We start from the raw sequence: 26,779 nt of genomic DNA on the forward strand, positions 1-26,779 counted from the left end.
ACTGTCTCGCTGAATGAAAACCTCTGGGCAGATTTTCTCCAATGATGTACTGAACTGACAAAGGTTGCATAATGTATAGTTGAGCCTCGAACAACACTTTTGAACTGTGTAGGTCCACTTATATGTGGGTTTTTTCAATAAGTACATATAGTACTGTAAATGTATTTTTTCTTCTTTATGATTTCTTCATAACATTTTCTTCTCTCTCACTTACTTTATTATAAAGAATACAGCATATCATATATGTATAACATACAAAATAAGTGTTGCTCAACTGTTGCTCAAAAACCTTAATTGGTAAGGTTTTTGGTCAATAGCATGCTATTAGTAGGGAAGTTTTTGTAGAGTCAAAGTTATAGATGATTTCAACTGCTGGGTGTTTGGGACTCCCAGCTCTTGCATTGTTGAAGGGTCAACTATAATTTCACAAAAAAAGGTCACAATGTGACCTCACCATAGAAATACTGTGGAGAGATTCAAACTAGGCCTTCAGTTCCTCAAGCATAAAAGACATTCTTCTACCCCAGGGCCCTTACACATGCTGCTCCCTTCCCTCTTTGCATTGCACTTCAAATGATTGCCCCTTTTTTATATTTCAAGTCTGGGCTTAAATCTCACCTCCACACAGATTCCCTACAAAGGAGGCTCCTTCAACTTCCACTATGATTTCTTAGCATTATAATCCAGATTCCCCAATCATATTAATCAAATTTTATAATTATAAATGATATTTATGCCATTTTATAACTATAACTGTATTTATTTTGTTTACTTGTTTGTCCTGTCTCCCACAATGGATTGGAGGACCTACCAGGCAAGGATTCTCCACAACTGTTTTACTCCCTGAAATATACCCAGTGTTTCTAAGAGTATTTGGTATACAATAGGTGGTTCAAAGGTAAATGAAAATGATAAACTAAGTCTAGCTATTGCTATTTCTGTATCAGAAGACTCCTTTGTGAGGCATCTGATAGACCCAAGTCCAAGCTCATGCTCTGGTTGTGAAAACTTAGACAACGAGCTTCTTAATACAGTCAGATTTATTTCAATTCTACAGGGTGGGGCAAACCTACAAACTTACTTTTGCCTCACCCTGTGATTTTTCTAAAGCTCAGGCTAGAAATAGGCTGAGAACTAGGAGCACCCTGGATGGATTTCAGGCAACGTGAGCTCCTTGCAGACAGGGGCTGGGTCTTATTCATTAATTTCTCTTCAGCACCGAGCACAATACCTGGCACAGAGCAGTCAACCAAGGCATGTTTGCTAACGTGGTTTCTACCTTCTCCCTGAAGGAAGGAAATTAAAGCGATTCCAGGTAATAGTCTCTCTGATTTTTTGTGCACCAAGCTTTATGGGAATAGGGTTAATCTTCCTGGCAGATCCTAAAAGATTGAGCAGTTGGACAAAATATACGACAAAAATAGAATCAAAGCTTACTCCCTGAACATAGATTAAAGAGCACCACTTATTGCAGTACTGCAGAAATCAATTTTCCCTGTGTCTGCCCAGCTATGACAAGGTAATAACAAATAGAGATGTTTTATTATTCTGTTTCTCTGAGATTCTAAAATGGGGAGAGAGAAAGAGAAAGAGAAAGGAAAAAACGGACTCCAATGCAGTGATATTCCTGAAATTCTTCAGGAGAAACAGACTTACATTGCTGCCTTAATTTAAGATAGATTATTTTTTTAAATAATAACAATTCAGTTAGGTCATCTCTGCTCAATTCTGAGAAGGAATTTGTAATTTTTCTCAATAATATTGGATTTGGATGTTGTTCAGGAAATAATTCCTCATGTAGCTTGAAGAGCAGAGACTATGAGAGGGAGACAGATAAAAGATGAAGGTCACCCAGTGTCGTCAAGAGAATGACAGGGTTAGCATTTTGTTCTTTATCTGGGAGCATTTCCTTCTTAAACACTCCGGCCACTGGCCTTCAGCTTTCACTTCCAGACTGGCCCTGGAGGATGTGTGCATTAACTTTTCTGTTCATCTACAGACTTTATCAGTAATAAAATAATCCTAACTAGTGCTCATAATCCTATCTAGAGCTCATTCAAAGCGGACACTTGGATGTCAACAGCCCCGGATTCAACATCAGCTCTAGAGCTTTCTGGTTAGTTACGCTACTGACTGATGGAGTAATGACAGCAGCTGCCTTGGACAGAGGGTCGCAGGGAGGGGCTGGAATGGCCTTGTGATGCCGTGTTCCCCTGTAGGCATGGAGGGAAATAGCTCTTTTGTTCTTTATTCACGGGTCTGTCAATATATTGGATGCCTTATGTATATTTATAAATAGTATTATTTAAACTTGACATAAACTTCAGGGAAGGGCTTGTTGTCCTTATTTAACAGATAAGGAAATGGGGGAGTGCAAGGTTGATGATCAGGTCACGAAGCTAGAAAGTGGCTGGAGCCACGTCTCGAATTTGGAACTTCTGGACCTGAGCCCAGTGTTCTTTCACTATAATGTTAGACATCTTCTCTATTGGGGGAAAGAGACCAGTTTTCGGAGACATTGTTTTATCTTTATTTATTGATGATTGACATTGCATTGTGATGTTATCATTTTGTGCTGTCGCTACCTACGATCACTTGCAGTCTATACATAGGGCCTTCTTCTGCAACTTCGTCAGCTTCTCAAAATATTCTTACTTTCCTTTTGTATTTTGGTTCACGAGCATGGGAAGTCTATATGGTGTTTTTATGAGGCTCTGGAATCTTACCATGCTTTTTATTCATCTTGGGATGTGGCTACTTTTTTAAAGTGTATCTCTGTTATTGACTTATGTCCCTGTATAATATCCCTGTGATCATATTTCTATCACATGGACTCTTTTGCCATCGCGCTCTTTATTCTGTGCAGGTTCTAACTGTTGTGGATGCAGATCTTCATTTGAAAACATGAGAAAATCCAATTCAAGTTAGTCTGAGCTCAGAAGGACAGCAAAGTCCAAGGATTCCAAGGTTCAGACATGAAGAGATTTAGTCGCTCAAACAACTCATCAGAATTTGGGCTTCTTCTCCCTCTCTTGGCCCTTGCTTTATCTGTTGACTTTTCTCTCAGTCAGAGTCTTTGTGGTGGAAGGATGGTGCAAGCAGTCCCAGAATCACTCTTCATTCCTCCATAAGTCCAGTCGAAGGAAGGACTGTCTCTTAAACACATTTCAGGCAAAAGTCCCAGATTTGAGTCTTACTGGATCCAAATTGATCATGTGTCCCCTTTGAATCAATCACTGTGCTCAGGGATTTAGAGCTCCCACTGGCCAACATGAGTCACCTGTTCACCAGATTCTCCACTGAAACGTAATGAGCTGTGAATGAAGATGCAAATTTCCAAGGAATATGGGCTAGCCCTTTAGCAAAAGGATGAATGGATTCTAGTTGTCATTGCAACAATCCTTCACTTTTCCTTTTAAAACTTGAATCTGGTTTTGTTTGTTTTTTTTGTTTTTTTTTTGTTTTTTTGTATTTTTCTGAAGCTGGAAACGGGGAGAGACAGTCAGACAGACTCCCGTATGCGCCCGACCGGGATCCACCCGGCACGCCCACCAGGGGCAACGTTCTGCCCACCAGGGGGCGATGCTCTGCCCCTCCGGGGCGTCGCTCTGCCGCGACCAGAGCCACTCTAGCACCTGGGGCAGAGGCCAAGGAGCCATCCCCAGCGCCCGGGCCATCTTTGCTCCAATGGAGCCTTGGCTGCGGGAGGGGAGGAGAGAGACAGAGAGGAAGGGGGGGGGTGGAGAAGCAAATGGGCGCTTCTCCTATGTGCCCTGGCCGGGAATCAAACCCGGGTCTCCCGCACGCCAGGCCAACGCTCTACCGCTGAGCCAACCGGCCAGGGCCTAAAACTTGAATATGTTTTGCCTAACCAGATGGTGGTGCAGTGGATTGAGCATCAATCTGGGATGCTGAGGACCCAGGTTTGAAACCCCTGAGGTTGGCGGCTTGAGTGTGGGATCATAGACATGACCCCATGGTCACTACCTTGAGTCCAAAGGTCACAGGCTTGAAGCCCAAGGTCGCTGGATTGAGCCCAAGGTTGCTGATTTGAGCAAGAGCTCACTGGCTCAACTGGAGCACCCTTCCGCATCAAAGCACATAGGAGAAAACAATCAATGAACAGCTAAAGTGCCGCTTCTATGAGTTGACGCTTCTCATCTCTCTCTGTTCTTGTCTGTCTGTCTCTCTCACTAAAAAAAAAAAAAAAAAAAAAAAAAAGAAAAGAAAAAAAAGAAAGCTTTAATCTGCTTGGTCATGGGCATTTGCCCACTTCATCTGCACTCTGTGCCTGGCTGTCTGAATGCTGGCTTCCCTCCCCAAGGTCCCTCACCTTGTGTCTCCCCAAACTCTTGCTCTCTTTAACACCTTGCCTTTGAATAACTCAATAAAGGCTATCTCTGGTCAATTGGCAAGATGGGCTTGTTGGCCAAAGAAAATCAGATGTGTGAGTAAAAGTAATATGGATCAACAGTCTTTAAAATTTTTGTTACACATATTTATCTTGGGCCCTGTCCAAGGTTTTCTTAAAAAATATTCTTGTGTAATACTTGTATTTTTATGTGATCTTGCTGTGACTAAAGTATGAACTTTGCCATTAAGTAAGAACAATCACCAGAGCAGTAAATCCTGCCAAAAATGCATGGTGATGCAACAGACTATGACCTCAGACCCCTTTTCTCCTGGCTTTGTCCCCCGTGGTTTTCCTTTCTCTAGGGGCTGGGTATTTGTTATTTTTGTGTGTGCCACCTCCCGTTTCCTTTTTCAGCTTCTCTCTGAGTGTCTGTTAGGTTAAGCAGAGTAAAAAAGGGTTCCAAAATCCCTAAATCTAACCATTCCTTATCCAAGATGTCATCCGTTGATTCCACCAATTCAATAAATATCCCAACGTCTTCCAACCACTTCCTACTAGTAAAGCATGGTGGTTAATAAGATGGGCTTTCTTTTTTTTTCTTTTTTCTTTTTTACAGAGACAGAGAGAGTCAGAGAGAGGGATAGACACGGACAGACAGACAGGGACGGAGAGAGATGAGAAGCATCAATCATCAGTTTTCCGTTGCAACACCTTAGTTGTTCATTGATTGCTTTCTCATATGTGTCTTGACCGCGGGCCTTCAGCAGACTAAGTAACTCCTTGCTCGAACCGGCGACCTCGGGTCCAAGCTCATGAGCTTTTGCTCAAACCAGGTGAGCCCTCGCTCAAGATGGCGACCTCGAGGTCTCGAACCTGGGTCCGCAGCATCCCAGTCCGACACTCTACCCACTGCGCCACCGCCTGGTCAGGCAAGATGGGCTTTAATGATGGAGAGACTTGGGTGAGAATACCAGCTATCTTAACTCTAATTACCCATGTGACCTTGGTCAAGTCACTTAGCCTCTTTATGTTTTTGCTTCCTCGTCTGTGAGATGGAACTACCGGTGCCTGCCTCACTGGGTTACTGTGCAGAGGAAGTGAGATAAGAAGGGATGCAAGGCCCTGGCCAGTTGGCTCAGTGGTAGAGCGTCGGCCTGGCGTGCGGGGGACCCGGGTTCGATTCCCAGCCAGGGCACATAGGAGAAGCACCCAATTGCTTCTCCACCCCCCCTCCTTCCTCTCTGTCTCTCTCTTCCCCTCCCGCAGCCAAGGCTCCATTGGAGCAAAGATGGCCCGGGCGCTGGGGATGGCTCCTTGGCCTCTGCCCCAGGTGCTAGAGTGGCTCTGGTCGCGGCAGAGTGATGCCCCGGAGGGGCAGAGCATAGCCCCCTGGTGGGCAGAGCGTTGCCCCTGGTGGGCGTGCTGGGTGGATCCCGGTCAGGCGCATGCGGGAGTCTGTCTGACTGTCTCTCCCCGTTTCCAGCTTCAGGAAAAAAAAAAAAAAAAAAGAAAAAAAAAAAAAAGAAGGGATGCAGAGATTCTGGCACATGATGGGGTCTTATTAAATGGTAACTATTATTATTATTATTATTATTATTATATTACATAACTCTTTCCCATGTTTCAGTTCAAAGTTAGAATCTTTCTAAAACCCCCACATTCTATGTCTATCTCACTGATGTCAGCCTTTGAGTAATATAAGGGCAGAATCCCTCGACAGGTAGGTATTTCTTTGCTGAGTCCGTTAACAATGATCTATCAAGCATGTGCACTGTACTGGGAATTTTATCAGTTTGTTAAGAAGCTTATAGCAGGGGACCATTCCACTCTGTGGGTCATGCCAAAGAGACACAACACTGGCCTTCTGTCTTCAAGGAGCATTTACTCTTGTAGGAAAGGCATGTCTCAACCCATGAAGGATTAATGCAGGAGCAAAGACTATTCATCACCAGGAGGAGATACGCACACTGCATGCTCTTGGAAGATTCTAGAAAGAGCACAAGCAGTGCCTGGCACACGGCAGGCACGTCCAAAACACTGGTTGGAGGAATGAGTTAATAAATGATAATTTTTGACAAGAACCTTTGGCTCTAGGCCAGCCCACCCAGGCCTCTCCCTTTGCTGAGCACAAGTAGACGGACTGCTCCCTGGTACAGAGATCACTGGTAATGTTGGGCACACCCAAGGGCACATTAGTTTATGAAGAAATGACTAGAAATGCTAACACACCTCGATCCTCCCTACAGCTCAGTCTGTGACCTTATACAAGTGTGATCCCTCTAGGACTCACCTCTTGTTGTCCACACTCACTTGGTCCTCCCACAGCAACACAATGTAGCTGGTGTTGCTGCAGCTGTCACCAAAATTTACCTTGAACCTCAGGCCCTTGGGATTGTTCAAGAGATCCCTTGTAGAGAATATAAGGGTGGAATAACTGAATTTCTATAGAAATAGCTGCTACCCTGGGAAGAAGGAGTGGGTTCAAGTCAGTGTCATTAAATACATAAAAGTTGGAACTTGTTACTAATGATATGGTACTGGGTAAAGTAAGCATTTTTGGAAAAATCTCTCTATAGGAATAAACATTTCATAATAAGTGTTCTTTTATTATATATACACACATTCTCTCGGTCTAAATATGCTTATTTTGTTTTATTTTTATTTTAATGAAGGTTTGTTCTATTTTATTGATTGATCATGATTGGGAGCACTAGGCCTCATGAAAAGTTTTTTGTTTCTTTGTTTTTGTTTTGTTTTTATCTAAAGGGGGGGGCAGACAGGGACGGACAGACAAGATGTGGCACCTTAGTTGTTCATTGATTGCTTTCTCATATGTGCCTTGACCAGGGGGCTTCAGCTGAGCCAGTGACCCCTTGCTCAAGCTGGTGACCCCATGCTTAAGGCAATGGAAAGATAAGATCTGATGTGAAGGACTTGAAGTGAAGGATGAGTGAAAAAAAGACATGGAAATAGAACCTCGTGGCTTTATATTTTTGATGCTTTTTTAAACATCTTGATAATTTAAAAATTTGCATGGAGACAATTCTTTTTTTGGTATACAATTCTATGTATTTTAACACGTATAGAAATGTTTATAACCACTACCACAGAAAGGGTACAGAACAGTTCCAGCACCTGAAAAAATCCTTTTGTGCCACCCATTTGTGGCCAAGCCCTCTCTCACCCAGCACCTGACTGCTCCTTGTTTCCTCTTGTCCCTGTACTTCTGCCTTGGTGGAATCCTTGGCACCGTGTCATAGAAATGGAATCATTCAGCAAGGATCCTTTCGCGACTGTCTTCTTTCACTGAGTATTGTGTATTTGAGATTTACTGTATTTTGTATCTCTCCATTTGTTTCCATTACGAAGTGGTATACCATTGTATGGATGGACGTGCCACTTTTTGTTTTTTCATTCATCCGTTGAGGGACATTGGGGTTCTTTCCAGTTTGGGTCAATTATGAATTATGCTGCTATCAATATTTATGTACAGGTGTTTGTGAGAACCTAGGCTTTCATTTCTTCAAGATAATCCCCAGGAGATGTTAAGTGGGTCATTTGGTAAGTGTATGTTTGACTCTATGTGAAATTGACAAACTGCTTTTCAGAATGTTTATACAGTTTTGCATCCCTACCAACTATATATGGGAGTTCCACTCGCTCTTCATTATTGCTATTACACAGGATGGTTTTCTGTGTATGTTTCAATCATTCCAATAAGTATTTGTGGTGTCGCTTGAATTTACTTTTCTCTACTGAATGGTGAGGTTGATCTTTCCATGTGCTTATTTGCCATTGGTATGTCTTTTTCCCTTAAAGTGTTCAGATCTTATGGCCATTTCTTAAAAATTGTGGTGTTTTTTTTTAATTTTTGAGTTGTGAAAATTCTGTACAAATTATGGATAAAAATAATTTATTTCCCCCTCTTCTCATTTGTGGAAGACATTCTATAGTATTGCTATTCTTTTCTTACATGTTTTGTTGAATTCATTAATGAAGACATCTGGGGCTTGAAGTTTTAAGGGTTTTTCTTGGGAGAATTTTCAATTATGAATTCTATACCTTTAGCAGATACAGAAATATTCAGATTATCTACTTCTTGAGTGAATTTTGTTAGTTTGTGTCTTTCAAGATTTGTTTTTTCATCTATGTTTCTAATTTATGTGCAGAGAGTTGCCTATAATATTCCTTTATTATATTTTTATGTCTGTGGAGTTTGTTGTGATTTTCCATATTTCATATCTTGTACTGGTAAAAAAATTCACTTTTTTTTTTTTTTGGTAAATCTATAGAGAAGTTTACCAATATTAGTGATTTTCCACAATAGCCAGCATCTGTATTCATTGATTTTTTCTATTGTTTTTTCTTTTCAATTTTATTAGTTTCTTTTCTTATATTTATTAATCTACTCCTCTATGCTTTGAGTTTAGCTAGCTGTTCTTTTTCTAGTTTCTTAAGGTAAAAGCTTAAATTATTGATTTAAGACCTTTATTTTTTTTCTAAAAACATCATTTCAAGTAGAAATCTCTTTCTTGGTACTCATTTAACCATATCCGACAGAATTTGATATGTTGTATGTTCATTTGCATTCAGTTCAAAATACTGTTTAATTTTTAAAATTTCCTAAAAGTATTTTTTCTTGAGACTTTGTAATGAATTTCTTAACGTTCATTGATTTCTATATATTTAGATGTTGTCCTGAAATCTTTTTTTATGGATTAAATTGATTCTAGTATGGTTAAAGAACATACTTTACGTGATTTCATTCTCTTAAATAGGTTTGTTTCATGACACATATGATCTATTTTGGTGAATTCCAAGCGTATTTGAAAATAATATGTATTTTGTTGTTAGTTGGGTGGGATAGTCTATAAATGTTCAACAGGTCAAACAAGTTGATAGTGTTGTTTAGGTCTTCTATATTCTTGTTGTTTTTGTTTTGTTTTGTTTTGTTTTTTTTAATCTACTTGTGCTGTCAATTGCTAAGAGAAGAGTATTGTTGTCTACAACTATAATTGTATATTTATCTCTCTTTTCACTAATCAGCTCATGCTTCATGTATTTTGAAACTTTGTTATTAGGTAGGTACATATACGGTACTTTTATTGTTGTTATAGCTTCTCGATGAACTGACTCTTTTATCATTATGTAATATCCCTTTTTATCTCTGATAATTTTCTTGTTCTGGAATCTATTTTTGCTGATATTACTATAGCCACAAATTCTCTTTTGATTAATGTTTGCATGCTATTTCATTCTCCATCATTTCACTTTTAATTTATGTACATCATTATGTTTGTTTGTTTGTTTGTTTACAGAGACAGAGAGAGAGTCAGATAGATAAGAACAGACAGACAGGAATGGAGAAAGATGAGAAGCATCAAACATCAGTTTTTTGTTGTGACACCTTAGTTGTTCATTGATTGCTTTCTCATATGTGCCTTGACTGTGGGCCTTCAGCAGACCAAGTAACCCCTTGCTCAGGCCAGCAACCTTGGGTCCAAGCTGGTGAGCTTTGCTCAAACCAGATGAGCCCGTGCTCAAGCTGGCAACCTCGGGGTCTCGAACCTGGGTCCTCTGCATCCCAGTCTGATGCTCTATCCACTGTGCCACCACCTGGTCAGGCTGTACATCATTATGTTTAAAGTGAAATTCTGTAACAACCATTATTGGGTCTTGGTATTTCTTTTATTAAGTCCAACAATCTACAATTTTTAATTGATGTGTTTGATCATTTTTATTTAGCATTGATATGGTTGGATTTAGATGTGTCATTTTATTTTTAGTTTTCTATTGACTCTTTTTTCTTACCTATTAGACATTAGATTTTTTAGACATTTCTTGCCATTATATTTTTATTTAGTGATTGGATTTTTATTGTATCTCTCTGTATAACTTTTTTTTGTGTGTGTGATAGAGACAGAGAGAGAGACAGAGAAAAGGACAGATAGGGACAAACAGACAGGAAAGGAGAGAGATGGGAAGCATCAATTCTTTGTTACAACACCTTAGTTGTTCATCCATTGCTTTCTCATATGTGCCTTGACCAGGTGGCTTAGCAGAGCAAGTGACCCCTTGCTTGCTCAAGCCAGCAACCTTTGGGCTCAAATCAGCAACCATGGGGTCATGTCTATGATCTCACACTCAAGCCAGTGACCCCGCATTCAAGCTGGCGAGCCCACACTCAAGCTGGATGAGCCCTCACTAAAGCCTGTGACCTTGTGGTTTTGAACCTGGGTCCTCTGCGTCCCAGTCTGATACACTATTTACTGCACCACTGCCTGCTCAGGCTCTGCATAACTTTTATAGTTGTTGCTATATACCTACCTTTTCTTAGTCTGAATAGAATTAATAGTTTACCACTTCAGATGAAGTATACAACTGCACAACTATATAAATCTCTTTACCTTAACTCTTCATGTCATATCACTGAATAAATTAATACCCCATATGTCATGTTGTAATTTTTGCTTTCAAAAATCATACAAAAGAATGGATGTCACATGGACTTCATGTCATATTTTCATTGGGGCCATGTTAATCTTTTCTTTATTGTTCCAAAGTGAGCACTGAATATATTTTTGAAGTGCTTTTTTTGGTAAATATTTATCCAAAACTTACATCAAGTCTGTGAAACTATGATGATTAGAAGTATAACCTATGATCAAAGAAGTGTTTTCTCTGAACAAACCTAGAATTGATTCCAACCAATTATGCTTTGACATTAAGGGTAAAAAATAAAGTCTTCTTATCTTGAACTAAAGCAGAATTTAAAACTAGAAACATGCTCAGAAATATTTTTTGATCAAAGCTGACTTTTTTTGTGTGCAACATATAGGTTTATAAATTATCTGTAGGAATGTCCAAATGGGAAGTATAATCTAGAAATTAAAAGGGAACTATTTCATTTTCCAATAAGCAGCATATATTTGGAGAAGATGGAATAAAAGCCAACTCCACTGGGTTTGGGATGAGGAAAAGTAGAGGTCATACCATACATTGTTTAGATCATAGCCAAGAAAGTGATCGCATATGCAAAGCATCTTTCGTTCAAACAAAAACCTCGAAGATATTTTATTTATATAATTTTATTTACCTCTGCCACATCGCTATTGCAAATGTTGCCCACAGTCCAGAGAAGGAAAGTGATCAGTCCGTGCAGCATACAGGGAAGGTACCAGCCTCCCTCTGTGGCCTTGTCCTCCCCACAGTATGCAGCCATTGGCTCAGAATGTACAGCTATGAAGGTTTCTCTAAGGAGTTTGGTGACGTAAGCCCAAAACCAAGGAGGAGGAGAGCAATTAAACCTTGATGAAGCTATAGTGTACTACTCTAAGGGTTGCAAGTTGAGCTTGTTGACTGTTTCTTCAGGGAGAAGGAGACATTTATACTCGGAGGTTATGGGCAAACAGCCTGCCATCAGGGGTGGTCCAGATACCTGGCCATCTTCTCTGCCTGTCAGATACCTGACACTCAGGAAGGCTCAGCTGAAGCACCTCCTGCTACATGAGGCCTTTCCCGCCATGTAGCGTATTCGTATACGCTGACTTACGTAGCCCCTCCGTCTGCTTAATTCATGTGGCGACCTTAGTGTTCCTGTCATGTGACTGTTATCCTGAAATGGATTTCAGTTTTAAGACAAGAGCAGTGTCTTGTTTCCCCAAAGTGACTTACCTTGCACGTATTCAGTTTGAGAGAAGCAGCTAGTAGAGTAGTTGAGAGCACAGGCTCAGTCTTCCTGTGTTCACATCCTGACTTCACCATTTCCTAGCTGGATGGCTATGGGCAAGTTGCTCAGTAATCTATCTATACACTTGTTTCTTCACTTGTAAAATTGAGGATAATAACACTATTTTTAAAGGTTAAATGAGTTAAGACATGTAGAGTAATTAAAGTATTTTTCCTGGTACATAAACACTGTTACTTATTTTTATCATTAAATAATTTTTTTTATAAAGCTGTGAAACAAATTATATTTGCAAGTAAGGCAAGAAAGAGCACAAACAAAATTAACTAAGGAGAAGGCAAAGAAAACAAACAGAATTTGACCAGATTCAAATGCATAAGACCTAGTGCTTTTTTTTTTTTTTTTAAATGAAGAGCTGTCACATAAATTGGTACAGCCACTTTGGAAAACCATCTGGTAGTGTTTACTCAAGAAGCACCATCTCATACAGTATAAGCTAGCAATTCCACTCCTAAGTACATACCTAACAGAAAAGTGGCCATGTACTCACCAAAGGATGTTTGATGCTAGAATGTTGTTGGCAGCAGTATCCATGGTAGTCATTAACTGGGAACTATGCAAATATCCATCAACAGAAGAATGGATAAATACGTTGTGGCGATGAAAATGGGTGGTTTACAACTACAGGCAGCAGAATGGATGAATTTCACAAATGTAATGTAAGATTCCAAGCAAAAGTAACCTGTGTTGATATCAATACAAATCAGGTTCATGGTTACCCTGGTCAGGGAGAGGGGTGGAGAGACCAGCAGGAGCTTCCGTGGGTGTAACTAACTTTTTTTTTCTTCATCTACTGTTGGTTTTTCATGGGTGGGTTCAGACTCTGAAAATTCATTGAACTGTACACTTAGGATATGTGCACATTTTTTTTTCTAAGTGTATCATGCTTCATGAAGAAACAAACAGAAAAGAGAAAAGAAACGAGTAGAAAAAAGAAAAGAATAAAAAGCAAAAGGAAGTAAAAAGAAAGGAAAGAAAGAACAAGCCCGGTAGGTTAAAAGACGCGGATCCTGGCTAGCTGGGCTGCACCTGACCCGGTTGGCTCACCCCTCTCCCTCACCAGCCGCCGCGCCGGTCTCCGCCCCGCCCGCCCTCCTCTATTGGCCCAGCACGAAGATGGCAATGCCCAGTTTTTGGGGTCCTTTCCTTCCCTGTGCAGCTCCCCACAGCTTCTCTCCATTCTAAGCATTGCGAAGGCAGGAAGGGGCTTTTCAAGCGGAGTACGCTGGTAGTATGTAATTTGAAGGAGGTAACGAAAGCTTCATCATTGAAACTTAACACTTCAAGTCATCCCTTCTCCACTTCTCCTTCCCGTGCTCTCGGACGGCCCCTGCGCGAGAGGCTCGCCCTCCCCTCTTTACCTTTCCGGGACATCCCCTGGGCCGGGTGGCGCTGACCGGCTGGGTGCCCTCCCGCCCCGTCCCGGCTGACCCCGCCCCGCGGCCGCAGGCTATTTTGGGCGCGCTGGCGGCGACCCGGGCTCTCCGACAGGCGCGGATCCGCGGCACCTCCCCGCAGCCTGGCACTTGTTGCTCCCAGGACCAGCCGCCCTCCCTGGACCTGGCTTTCTCCCTTGCCCCCTCCTGGTTTCTCTCCTTTCCATGTGATCACCCGGGACACTGATCTCTCAGACGTCGCTGTCCCCAGCTCGAGAAACAGATTAGGGGGGAAAAGCCAAGAACAACGCCTCTCTGAAGGGAGGCCCCTCTTGGGCAGGAGCAGGAGCGCAGAGCGCTGGCCTGGGCGCCGCAGAGGTGGCGCCTCCCCGGCCCGGGACGGTGGCCCTGGGCGCCGACGGCATGATGGACACGGCGACAGCTAACGGGGACGACAGGGACCCCGAGATCGAACTCTTCGTGAAGGTAGGTCGGCGTCTCGGTGTCCGCTGCACCTGCGGCACCTCCAGCCCGGCGCTCACGTGCCCCCGCGCGCGCGGATCGGATCGCGCTGGGACGCTGGACCCTCCCCGGGGAGGACAGCCTGGCCCTTGCGGTCCCCTGGGTGGCCTATCTGCAAGCCAGAGTCTGGCTTCAAGTCTCCCGGGCGGAATGGAGTCAGGTGCAACCTGGCAGGTGGCTGTCTTCTTGGAGAGTTGGCCGGCAGTTTGTCAAAGCCGCGGCAGGACAGGCAGTCACCGCTGAGGGTCCAGAGCCCTGCCCTGCGCGATGTCGACTTTTCCTAAACGGCATCCCCAGGTGTGGGGAGATGGCAAGAACCTGGCTGGCTCCGGGAACCTATCTTTTAAAATTGGGGGTGAGGCGAGCCGGAGGGGAGAATAAAAGGAAGCATTAGTGATAGAATTACCTTTGGCGAAGCAAAAATAACAATTCTTAAAATCCCCTTACTCTCTATTACTCAGAGCAACTAAAAGAAGTGCAAAAGGAAACAAAGATATTTTCTTGCTTTGTGCCCTGCAAAGCAGAAAACAAACACTGCAACGTTATTGTTACTGTCCTAATCATGATCCTGCAGGGTAGTATCAGGACATGCTAAGGGTTCCGAAATTCGGAAAAGGTCCAGGTCAATATGGGTAGACTGGGATGAACATAAATGAAGTCGCCTCGCTCCTTAAGCAGAACAGTCTGGTGTCAAAGCCGCTCACTTCATTTGCAACCGGTAGGAGGAAGGATAGAGGCCTCGGCAGCGCTGCCGGTCCGCTGGTGTAATAAGAAAGAAACATTTGATCAGTCCTCCAAGCCGACACCGCAGAAGCCAGGAAACCTGAGGCGGCAGGAGAGTTGCCTCCAGGGCCGTGCAGACTGAGTCGCCAGGACTTGGGGGAGGGGGAGCCGGCAGGCTGCCTGAGAGCCAAGACCTTTCACAAAGGGGAATAAAACCTTAGAATGCAAACTTCCCCTAGGAATGGGGAGATCCCTGAGAAGGGAAGGGGTCCTTGGAATTTAAAAGGCACCTATATTCCCTGGGACAGGGGAAGTGGTCTGCCCCAGTTAGCCTAGTGTGCTACAAAGGTTTGTTAAATTTCTTCCGAAGGGTTTTTGCACTCTTTGCGTTTATGTCTAAAAAATTATCTGTAGAAATTACACCTGTCATTTAGTGACACTTGTTTTTCTCAGCCTGTTTCTCTCCCTTCAAATGTGGCTTCTGGTGTCCTCACTTGGTTCCTGGGACCCCTCCGGGTAGGATTTCCAGGACCTCTGGCAGACCCAGATAATGAAAGGCAGCTTGTCCCCTCCGAGGCTGGGTGGTGACCCGAACCTCAGCCTCTAGGCCTGCAGTCTAGGGAGTGGTTTGAACAAAGCCAGGAGCCTTGCTGTTCTCCTTGAAGAAAGCTATTCTAGGACTTTCTCAGATTCCCTGGGAGCAGGTAGTTTCACAGTGTCAAGTTCCTGAAAGATATTTGAAACACAAATTGACTCTTTAGAAGCAAAGAAACCCTTTGGCCCACTACTAAGGTGTGGAGACCAATTCTACCTGCACCTTTGGAATTTCATGTTGGCAGCTTTGAAGGTTTTCTCCATTTATAGAAAACGCTCATTGCACAGCCCCTAGTGCCCCCAAAGAATTCTAAATCGCCCCGTGTTGTCATGTGTTGGGTTTTTTTTTCCCCTAAAGAAAAGTGATCCACGGGGGCCAGGCAGGCCTTCATAGATAGCTAAAAAAAACAGATTGATGCAGGGGACAAAAAATCAGATAGGAAAGCTCTTTAGACCACTCCTATCCTTCCACCCCTCCTTTCAGCTTCTGGGTAGTTATCATTGACAGGGACTAGTAAAGGCTGAAAGTAATTGTGAGATGAGACACTGGCCATGTTTTGCAAGGTTTCATCTCAGGGAAGCAGTGGCCTGATTTATGAGATTAGTCATTCCCAGGCTTGAGGTTCCTCTTAGCTCTGTTATTCCCATAGGAAGAGAGGCGTTCTAGTGGCAGGTGTCAGCCCCCCGAGGGGCTTTTGCAGAGCAGGGTAATTGCAGGGGCCACACTCTAGGGAGCCTCCTGAGCGGGCTGGCCCCACCCGGAAAGGGCTGTGAAGTAGCTCATCTTCAACATTCCTGTGCAGCCACCATTCAACCCCGCCTGTCCACTGGGTGTGTCATACACACCCTCCGTCACCCAGAGAGTTTCAAGAACATAACGATTCTGTCCCGCATCAATTGATAATCATTATCTGGTGCCACTGCAGCAACTGCTACTAAGAATAGTAATAAAGGCGAGCATTTTAAGACTTAGGAAGCACATTCAAATACTTGAACTCACTGGATTCCCCGTGTCCTTGTTCGTGAGCCTTATCCCACTCATGTGAAAAATGAAGGAAGCAAATAAACATGACTCATAGGAACCTGGTGAGACCTGCTGCTGTCAGAGCACACTGCGAGCTGCCGTTCGTTCTTCTTGTAACAACCTAGGGACAGAAGGATGATGGTTACTTTCGTTTTAGGGTTGAGCAACACGTGCTCATAGCGGGTCTGTGAAACGCCCAGAGTAGAGAGGGTAATAACATTTAGTTCTAGACCTCAAATCAAGAGGTTCAAACTGTAAATTTCTTGCTCTTTTCTAAACACCCATATTTCAGGCCTTGTACCTTCTTCTGTCAAGTCAGGCTCTCGAGTGCCATCCGAGATGACAATTATTGATAGCTTCCTAATCCTTCTAATGTGGTCATGGCATGCTGCTCAGGAGTGCAGTCGTCCCTGCTCTGCATGCAAGACTCCCCCTGCCAGCAAACATTCTGGTGGTGACTTTTAAGAGATGCTTTCCATTTCTTCGTCTATAACAAGAAAGGTTTGAGCAGATGAGCTCTGACTCTGTTGTTCTATAATATCCATGCACGGGGCAGAGGTTTGGTGACAGCAGACCTGAGTTAAGCATTGTCTCTGCCTCTAGTTAGCCGAGTGGCTCTGAATGAATTACTTAACTTCTATGAGTTAAGAAGAAGGGAAGAAGTGGAAAGGGTAAATGGATCCGACCCTGTGTCTCCACAGCCCCCTCTTAAAACCAGAGGGTGGTTGAAAAGTAAAGTGACCCTATAATTCCTTGTCCAAATCAAGACACTTCTGAGAGTGAAGGGGGTTGCTAGCAATAATTAGACTGGGGCCACAGGTGTCCTCTGGAATTGTTCAGGGCCAATCGGGATGTGCGGCCACTCTGGTTACAAAAATACTGTCACCACAGTCTTACTGTCAGGATTCCACAGGAGCAAATAGGTGAAAGCGCTTTCTTTGTAAATGGAGACTTGCTATAAACACGTGGAAATGAAATAAGGATATGATGTCCACAGCGCATAGAACTTTTCTTGATCTGCAGCTCCCCGATTTGCCTCAGGAAACAAAAGCCTGGCTCCCTCCTCAGTTGCAGGGCTATTTTGAGCATGAATGAGATCATATGTGGCTTGGACTTTGATCCTACAGGGAGGACGACAGGTTAGAGAATAGATAGTTGGCAGTAGAGTGGTTTATTGAAAGAAAAAAGAGCAAGGAAGTAAAAGCAAAACAGAAAGTGATTTGGGAAGACAAACACAGGATGTGCTGAGTAGTTAGATCAAGACAGCCCTGACCGCTGTGCTGACTCCCCCACCCCCACCCCACCCCTGGACCCCAGATGTAGAAAGCCATCGAAGTGAAGTGACGACGGCAGATCAATTAGCTACAACTGTCTCTTGGGGCCACGAGTATGGGTTTCAACAGAAACCCGTGGTTCTCAGCCTCGGCTCCATATGTAAATCGTTTGGGGAGATTTTAAAACTCCTGATGTCTGGCTGCTCCCCTGGCCAACTTCATCCAAGTGCCCACGTGTGGGACCCAGAAACAATGTTCTTCCCCCTACCCCCAAGCTCGACTCTAGTGGAGAGCCACTGAGTCATCATCAGAGGCAAGTCTGAGGGCAGGCAGCTTCTGCTGCAGCTGAGATAGGTGGATTAAGGCCCAGAACTTGCTGCAGCCTCGGGGCATCGTGATCAGGAGCGTTATAGACAGACAGCCTGCACCCCATGGGTGCTCAGTCAACAGATGCTGACAGACGATAAAGCCCTGTCCACACGACTCCAGAACAATCAGTGCCCGGGTCGGTCTAGTCCAGTAATCATCAGTTCAGCACAGGGGAAAGAGAACAGAGTCCCGCTGATTGTCTGGTGGAAATGACTAGTCCTTTCACTTACTGAGGGTTTCAAAAGGCCCTCACAGCGGTACAGGGACAAGTCAAGTCACGGTGACCCACGGTGTGGACATCTGACTCCCAGAGCAGACAAGACCCGGTCTGTGGCGTTCCCTCTCCGACTCCTGCTGCCCCCTGGCTGCCTGGCCGCCGTGGGCAGCTTGCCTAAGCAGGGGCTCACTGGGTTTTGACATGTGCTTCGTCACCATCAGCAACTGTGTTTCTTTCCCACTACCTCCAGGTTTGGGTCTGCAGTCAGTACCCCCATACACAGATTCAGCTTCCCTGCTACGTCAGTGAGGGTGTCTTTCCCTGGTAACACGTCCAGGGCAGGGCTAGTGTCCAATGTCGTGATGCACCTGCAGATGCTGAAGTTCCCTGTCGGTGGGCTCAGCTCCTGCCTTCCTCCTGAATTGTGTTGCTTATCTCAGTGTTTGTTGACTCTCTCCACCCACCCAGGGCAGAGTCCATCGATTTAGACAAAACCAAAGCTTCCCATTTTTAGTTCCATTTTAGTTGTAAGGTGCGAGGCCCGTGTTAGCGGTGGCAGGAGATGCAGTGGAGGAATGTCAGGCTATGGATCATCTGCTGTGTGGCCTAGGACCAGCTGCTTGGCCTCTCTGGGCCACAGTTTTCTTACCAGTGCAATGCTAATAATGGCAATACGTATTACACGGGGTTCGTGTGAGCCCTGAACGAGCTGCGTTGAACTCTGGGGTACAAGTAAAGCCTCCCCTTCAGACCCAGTATAACCCAAATGGTAAGAAGCTAAGCCTTGAGCTTCCCTCCCTTGATAATGACCAAGAAGTCAGAGACTCAGTCCTGACGCCCAGCCAGGTTGTTGGAGCCAGGACGCAGACCCCTGGGAGCCAGAGCAGCCCGCAGCCCTCCTGGGTCTGACCGCCTCTGACCAGGCTGCTGCTCAGACAGCGGGACACTCCAGAAGCCACGGTCCCGGGTAATGTGGTTGATCTGACAGCCGAGCGAGTGCAAATCCCTGACCAATCGTTCAAAACAGTTCATCCAAGGGAGTTCTCACACAGCTCCGAGGGCTGGGCCAGGACGCGCCAGACCACTGCGGTGCTGCACTGGCCCCTTATCTCTCCGCTGCATGGGGAACGAGTTTAGGGGGTGCATTTCCATCCTGTCACTGGGCTCTAGGCAGGGCCTGCCCAGGCTTCCCTAAAGGTGTCTATGGCTTTGACCTGTAGGTGAGGAAGAAGGCCCTGGAGTCTCGGTCCTTTCCTTCCAACGGACCCACTGGGCTCTTTGTGCAGGTGTTCCCGCCCCCTCCCCAGCTGCCTTCCAGCTCTGCTTAGCTATGGTCGCTCTCACCGGAAATACACACGCGTGTTTACACGTGTTATCTATCTGGGCAATACAAAAACATAGCAGGTTCTCAATATCTGCTAGCTTTTAAAATGGTTACCAAGGAGGCATGGTCAGCTGTCGTTGTCATCAAGGCTGGAGGCTGAGAAATAGTGAAGAAGTCAAGCGTGAAGCCAGGTTTTCCTGGAGCTGTGAGTCAGGGTTAGGGCTTCTCCCCACCCAGGGGCCCCGAGACCTGCCCCCGCCGGCGTCCTGAGGGGTCAGCACCAACTGCTGAGGGAATTTCCCTGCCAGCCCTCTGAGTGAGACTCTGCTTTGGAAACTCACGTATTTACTCAAGGACTGACTATCTTAGCTCTGAACTGTGAAATTCTTTAAAGAGAAATAAGATAGTCTGTTGTCAGAACTGAAATGAATCTTCTCCAGGAAGCAGAAATGGAATTGTTAACTCTAAGAAGCAACTCCAGCTCCACTGGCCTAGGACGAGTCTTTGAGTTATATTTACTATGCAGGCACGGTGGACAAGGCCAGGCCGAGGGTGCTCAGCCTTGGCCACGTGAGAAAGTCACTGCCAAGCTCCTTTACATAAACTCGCCCAGGTCCTAACCCCAGAGACCCAGAGTCAGGCCTGGGTGAGGCCAGGCATCTGTGTCCTTAAAACTCTACTCCTGGGGGATTCTGGGATTCATCAAAGACCGTGGCCCTGACCGTGGGTGAATAAGGCACCCAGGGGGCACCCCAGGGCAAGATGAAGTCCAGTCCCCACTGGAGTCAAGTGTCTCATAGGACGGAGGAGGCTGAGGCCAGTGTGCTTGTGAGCATGAATCACCCCAGATGAACCGCAACAAATCAGACAAGGGAAGAATAGAATGCTTTTGACCTTTCTTTTATAACTCACTTTTATTCCTTTGTAATTTTTTTTTTTTTTAAGACAGGAGAGTGACAAGTAATTTTAAAAGCTAGACATGAAGGAAATGTTAAAATAAAGAACTTAGGGAGTTAGGGATTGAAAACAGTCAATCGATCAACCGGTCATCAATCCATCATCAAGCAGCCAGTTCACAAACATGTATGAACCTACTTGGAGAAACCGAAAGCTGGGAGGGGGGACGGGAGGTCAAAGAAGATGCGGTCCCAGCCGTCCCTGCAGTTTGCCGCCAAGGGGAAGAAATGCCAGGAAGCCCCAGGGCCACATGAGCGGCAGGACAGGAAATGAAGGGCTCAAGCGAGGGAACCGGTGTGGCTTGAATGAGGTCTCCATGCCTACTCTTGGGGAAGGCAGGACTTGAGTTGTGCTTTTCAAGTTCATTAGGATGCACAGAGTGGGTACCATGCCAAGTCCAGCGATAGCACAGAGGGGAGGACGTTTAGGGCCCAGTAGGTATACAAGGTTGGCTGAAGAGAATGGTGTATGGAGGGCACAGTTAGAAATAAGAGTTATTTAAAAAACAAAAAACATGGAAAGGGTTTTGAATGGCCGGCAAGTGGTTTTTGCTCCCTTGTATAGATAAGTAATGGGGAGTACGTAACCAAGGTTCCACACAGGGTAAGAGCTTGATTTGGTCCCAGTTTAGAAAGGTTCATATGCTGTGTTGCACAATGTGGTAGGAAGACCTATGAACTCGAAGTAGGAAGACTTGGATTCCAGGTCTGGCTCTACCACACATTGTTTATGTGCAACTTTTTCAAGTTCCCTCTTCTGTAAAATGGGACCAACAATTGTAAAATCATAGAATTTCTGATTTGGAGAAAGTTCTTAGAAGTCATTTAGTTTGGCCCCCTCTTAGCAGAAAAATCCACAGTCTAACACTTTGGGATATATATCATAAGGATTTAAAGAAGAGAAGATAAAATGTGGGCTGCTGCTGTTTTTGTTCTTGCTCTTATGACTGTCTTTGCTGTGACCACAGCAGGCTACAGAGCCTCCAGGCAGAGAGGAATGAGGAGGATTCTTACAGTTTTCCTGCCAGGAGGTGATAATGAGCCCACACTAAGTCTGAAAGGAAGAGTGAGCTCTAAAAGAGTGATGTGAATACAAAATCGGGCACAGGCCTTGGAACAAACATGTGCAAATGTGTTTTCTGGTAAATTCACCTTGCGAGAGACTGGTTTCCATATTTGGAATGATGACACCATTGATGGGCCTAACCATTATTGTCAAAGATCTTATGAGTGGACTGAGTGCAGATAAACGAACTGAGCTTGACCTTTCAGGTTCCTTTTAACCATGAAACCCTATGAGTGTCTGATAGAAACAGAGTTGTGGCCCTGTCCGGTGGCTCAATGGATAAGAGGCATATGCAAGTCCTAGGTTCTCCCCAGTTAGGCGCACAGGAGAAGTGGCCATCTGCTTCTCCCCCTTCTGCTTCCTTACCCTTTCCCCCTTCTACAGCCAGTGGCTCCATTGGTTCCAGCATGGCCCATGGAGCTAAGGTACATAAGCCTCAGGTGCTAAAAATAGCTCAGTAATGGAGCATCGGCCCCAGATGAGGTTGCTGGGTGGATCCCTGTTGGGGCTCATGCAGGAGTCTGACTCACTATCTTCACTCCTCTTAAAAAAAAGAAAGAAAGAAAGCAAAGCTGTGAGGAAGGGAGTTGTCACTGAGGATAATACAGCTTTAAAACGGTCTTGTTTGATGTGAAGGCAGACCAGGTAAGTGCAGATGTCCATTAAGAGTGTTGAAAAATCAGAACGAAGAATGAGGGGAAGGTCAAGACTAAGAATGTGGATTTGAACTTCTGCTTAGAGTGAAATAAGGTGAAGGAATAACTTCCCTGGAGAAGGAGTAAAGAAATCAGGAGCATGCTTTAGAAAATGTCCATTTAAGCTGATTTAGCCCAGGTGATGAAGAAGTGAGCAAAGAGGCAGGAGATGAATGTAACGTCCCAGAGGAAGGGAACTCTGTGAATAGTGGCCCACGTAGAAGCAGGAAAAGGCAGGATGTGTCGCAGAAGAACTCAGTGTTCTGCTTGGCTGTGGCGAAGGGTGTGTACCGGCATGTTGGGAAGGTAGACAGAGATATATGTTAGGGTCGGATCCTGAGGCACCTCTGACGCCATGCTGAGCAATTTTGGACTGTTCCTTATGACGCAGAGGACGGCATGTCTTACCACATGCTTGTGGAGCAATGCAATTACATTTTAATAGAGAGGAAGTGCTTAATTATGTAAAATTCTGTGCCTGGTGCTGTTGCATTCATAGGGAGGTATTTTGTAGTGGGAGGTCTTCCAAGTGTATCGCGGGTCTCCCACACGCTGCGGTGTTGAGAAGTTTGGTGCTGCTTAGTCTACAGCCCACCTCGACCTCTCAGAACCTTAAGGAATATTTCCCACGTCTGTTTATCATTCTATGGTAAGGGAGAAAGAAACAGGCATCAGGCTACAGGAAAGACACTCAAGGTGAAAGGGAGAATATGTAGAGAATGGAGACCAACTGGGAACCCATCACCTAGAATGAAAAGGGAGTGAAAGCCATGTCCCAGTTACTCTCTCTTGAAAGTCTAATTTGGGTGGTTGTCATGGCAACAGGTATAGGTGTCTTGATTCAACCCTAAGACTCCTCTCCCCTCAAAGCAGGCCTCTGCTTCCTAATGCTGTCAGTGAGCAGAGGCCCAGTAAACACCACAGGTGGGGGTGGCGGCCGTCTCACCTGTCTTTCATGCATTTTCTCATGTGGGTGCTCTGATATTTTATACTCATATCGTAAAACCTGGGATCCACCGTATCTTTCTAATTTGCCTTAGAAAGGTAAGGAACCATATGCCTGTGGTCCTTTATCACAAATGCCTCAGATTTTTCCTGTGGGGACAAAGGGTTCTGGGCAGGGCTTGACCACAAGACTGCAGGAGAGGAGAGCCACTTGAAAAAGTTATGTGACCTCTCCTGGTTTGGGTACTTTCATGGGTACAGCAGAGATCTGATCTGTCTGGCAGGATTATTGCAAGTGTCAAATAAGATAAGAAACACAAACACCTTTTGTAAACTAGAGTTTTCAGTGTTCAAGTTTAAGGCATTGTGTTGGTTGGTTTACGCCCTACTGCTGAAACAACAGCCCGTGGACTGGCTCATATCATAGCCCATCGCCATGTCTGAAGAATAGTCTTCCCCACTCCGGCTCCTCCTTCTCTGCATCCGGTCACACCCGGGGACTCTGCATGGGACCAGTGTATGCAGAAGACCCATGGAGGGGCGGTCACTGGGGCTTCAGTTGAGGGGTGGGACATGAGGGGAGAGTCCCAGCTCAGCTGTGGCAGAGAAGGAGGGGGAAGCCACCTCCCTCTCCCCCCAACAGACCTGTTGTCATGGAAGATTCTGGAGGGGACAGGTGATGAGGGGGCTTGACTTATGAAGTAGAGAATCAGTCCTCATTTTCTAGTCTTTTTTGGTCCTATGCGTCCCTGTGCATTTTGGCCAGTCAGAGAATGAGTTTGGGAACTGAACACTGTTGGCTGTGACTGTGTGCTGCTCTGAACACCTTACTTATGTGAACTCCTTGAACTCTATGGGTGGTCCTGTTATTATTACTCCTAAGTCACAGATGAGGAAACCAAAGCTCAGAGAGATAGGGTCCTGTGACCTAGGTCACAGAGCTAGGACAGAGTAGAACCAGGTTTCAGACCCCATCCTGGGGCATCAGATCTGTGTTCTCTACTGCCTCGACTCATCTGGACCAGTGGTAGTCAACCTGGTCCCTACCGCCCATTAGTGGGCGTTCTAGCTTTCATGGTGGGCGGTAGTGGAGCAACCAAAGTATAAATAAAAAGATAGATTTAACTATAGTCAGTTGTTTTATAAAGATTTATTCTGCCAAACTTAGCGAAAATCCGACACAAATTAGTCGGTAAGTAATTATTATTATATGCTTTAACTTGCTGTAACTCTGCTTTATAAATTTTATAAAGTAAAGTTACTTCCCTACTTTATAAATCACCATTGGAACCGGTGGGCGGTTAGAAAATTTTACTACTAACAGAAATACAACAGTGGGCGGTAGGTATGAAAAGGTTGACTACCCCTGATCTAGACCTCCCAGCTGTGTGCAGAGAAAATATATTTGTCCTGAAGCAAGAGACTTTTAATGGTTAGCTGGAGTAGATTCTCAGGGCGCAGGCTTCCCTTCATGCTCCAGAGGCCTCAGTGAATAGGAAAACCAGACAATTACCAGGTAGGGGAGCTAGAGCCACAGAAAGACCCACCTGTTCTCGAGTCTCCTTCCCGCTTCTCTGCCCCAGTAACATCAATTCCCACCCACTGATTGACCCCTTGGTTTTAAGTCATGTCCCCAGAGGTCCTTTTGTTAGGATACGTGTTACTCTGAAGGGGCTACACAGGGGCACTGTGGCCCCCGCTGCCACATCAGCTAGGATTGCTTCTTCGGAGTGGGGGGAGGCAGAAAAAAGAGGAGTAGGCAGGCAGGGGGACCCCGGGTGCTGTGTGTACTGTGCTGGAGTCCTGGCAGGGGAGGGGGGAAAAGTAGAGCCTGTTGTTCGATGTGGGGGTGGCTTCCAAAGGCAGGCGTTTTACCCAAGAGCTGGTCTTGGGCCAGAGTGCCCCAGGATCCCAGGGTGAGCTTGGGAACTCATCGTTGCTAGGATGAGGCCCTAGGCTCGAAAGAAATCTTGTGTTGATTCCAGACAGTCCTTCTGCCCTGCTGAGACCTAGATTCATTTACAGGCACACGGAGACTCCCACAGCAAAAAACAAAAGAAAAAAATATTTGCCACGGCATGATAAATGTGAAAAACAATCAATTGGAAGAAAATTAACCATTTTATTTGTGGAGTTCACTGGATTTCATTGATTCCTCATGGGATTTTAGTGGCTTCCAAGGAGCCTGCTCTAGGACACGGAGGCCCAGAGAGGTTAGGCTGTTAGAATGTCACAGAGCAGACAGAAGTCAGAGTGGAGAATAGAACTATTAGTTGAGACTCACTTCTTGGGGGCCCTGCCTCCCTGATTTTAGGCCTCATTCGGAGACACGTGACATGGTCCAAGGGAACAAGACTGTGGGAGGCATTATGATAAACAACTTTTTAAGCGTCTGCTATGTTCTAGACATTGTGCTGACTACTCTACTTAATTCACTACCCCTAATGTCACAGTGCCCTGGGGTTAGGTGTATTGTGACTTTCACAGATGAGAAATCTGGTGCGTGGAAAGGTTAAGTCTTTATTTGAGGTCCCATGGAAAGTGGTAGAGTTGGGGGTCAAACTCAGTTCTGGATTATTCTAAAACCACGTCTTCTAATGTATGTTAATCATTAAACATAACAAAATTGAAGTCCAAGTCGCTTGACATATACTTTTCTGAATGGCAGCTGTTTAGGGGCAGGTGCCAGGCCCTCAGTGTGGTGGGAGTCACACGCACAGGACAGACACAGCCGGACCCGGGCCCTCAGTGTGGTGGGAGTCACACGCACAGGACAGACACAGCCGGACCCGGGCCCTCAGTGTGGTGGGAGTCACACGCACAGGACAGACACAGCCGGACCCGGGCCCTCAGTGTGGTGGGAGTCACACGCACAGGACAGACACAGCCGGACCCGGGCCCTCAGTGTGGTGGGAGTCACACGCACAGGACAGACACAGCCGGACCCGGGCCCTCAGTGTGGTGGGAGTCACACGCACAGGACAGACACAGCCGGACCCGGGCCCTCAGTGTGGTGGGAGTCACACGCACAGGACAGACACAGCCGGACCCGGGCCCTCAGTGTGGTGGGAGTCACACGCACAGGACAGACACAGCCGGACCCGGGCCCTCAGTGTGGTGGGAGTCACACGCACAGGACAGACACAGCCGGACCCGGGCCCTCAGTGTGGTGGGAGTCACACGCACAGGACAGACACAGCCGGACCCGGGCCCTCAGTGTGGTGGGAGTCACACGCACAGGACAGACACAGCCGGACCCGGGCCCTCAGTGTGGTGGGAGTCACACGCACAGGACAGACACAGCCGGACCCGGGCCCTCAGTGTGGTGGGAGTCACACGCACAGGACAGACACAGCCGGACCCGGGCCCTCAGTGTGGTGGGAGTCACACGCACAGGACAGACACAGCCGGACCCGGGCCCTCAGTGTGGTGGGAGTCACACGCACAGGACAGACACAGCCGGACCCGGGCTGGGCCTGCAGGATTGAGGCAGGGCAGTCGCTGGCCGTGCGGGGCTGTGACCCAAGGGCAAGTATGAAGGTCTGGGAGCTTGAAGCCGTGGGGCCTGGTACCGGGAAGGCACTGAGCAGGTT

General features: G+C 45.7%; 1 protein-coding gene across 2 annotated transcripts in view; it reads left to right on the forward strand.

The window, feature by feature from the left end:
• CLIC5 (chloride intracellular channel 5) overlaps window positions 1-26,779 on the forward strand; it is a 173,701-nt gene that overhangs the window by 52,631 nt on the left and 94,291 nt on the right. Inside the window, exon 1 of one of the 2 annotated variants that reach the window (XM_066359286.1) lies at window positions 13,560-13,963. The exons of the other annotated variant lie outside the window; for it this stretch is intronic. Within the exon in view, the coding sequence (XP_066215383.1) occupies window positions 13,901-13,963 (63 nt within the window). The 5' untranslated portion in view covers window positions 13,560-13,900. Of the gene's footprint in view, window positions 1-13,559; window positions 13,964-26,779 lie in introns of those variants that run through there. 2 annotated transcript variants of the gene reach the window in all.

This window comes from Saccopteryx leptura, chromosome 1 (genome assembly GCF_036850995.1).
Source record: "Saccopteryx leptura isolate mSacLep1 chromosome 1, mSacLep1_pri_phased_curated, whole genome shotgun sequence".
In the NCBI taxonomy this organism is placed as follows: Eukaryota; Metazoa; Chordata; class Mammalia; order Chiroptera; family Emballonuridae; genus Saccopteryx; species Saccopteryx leptura.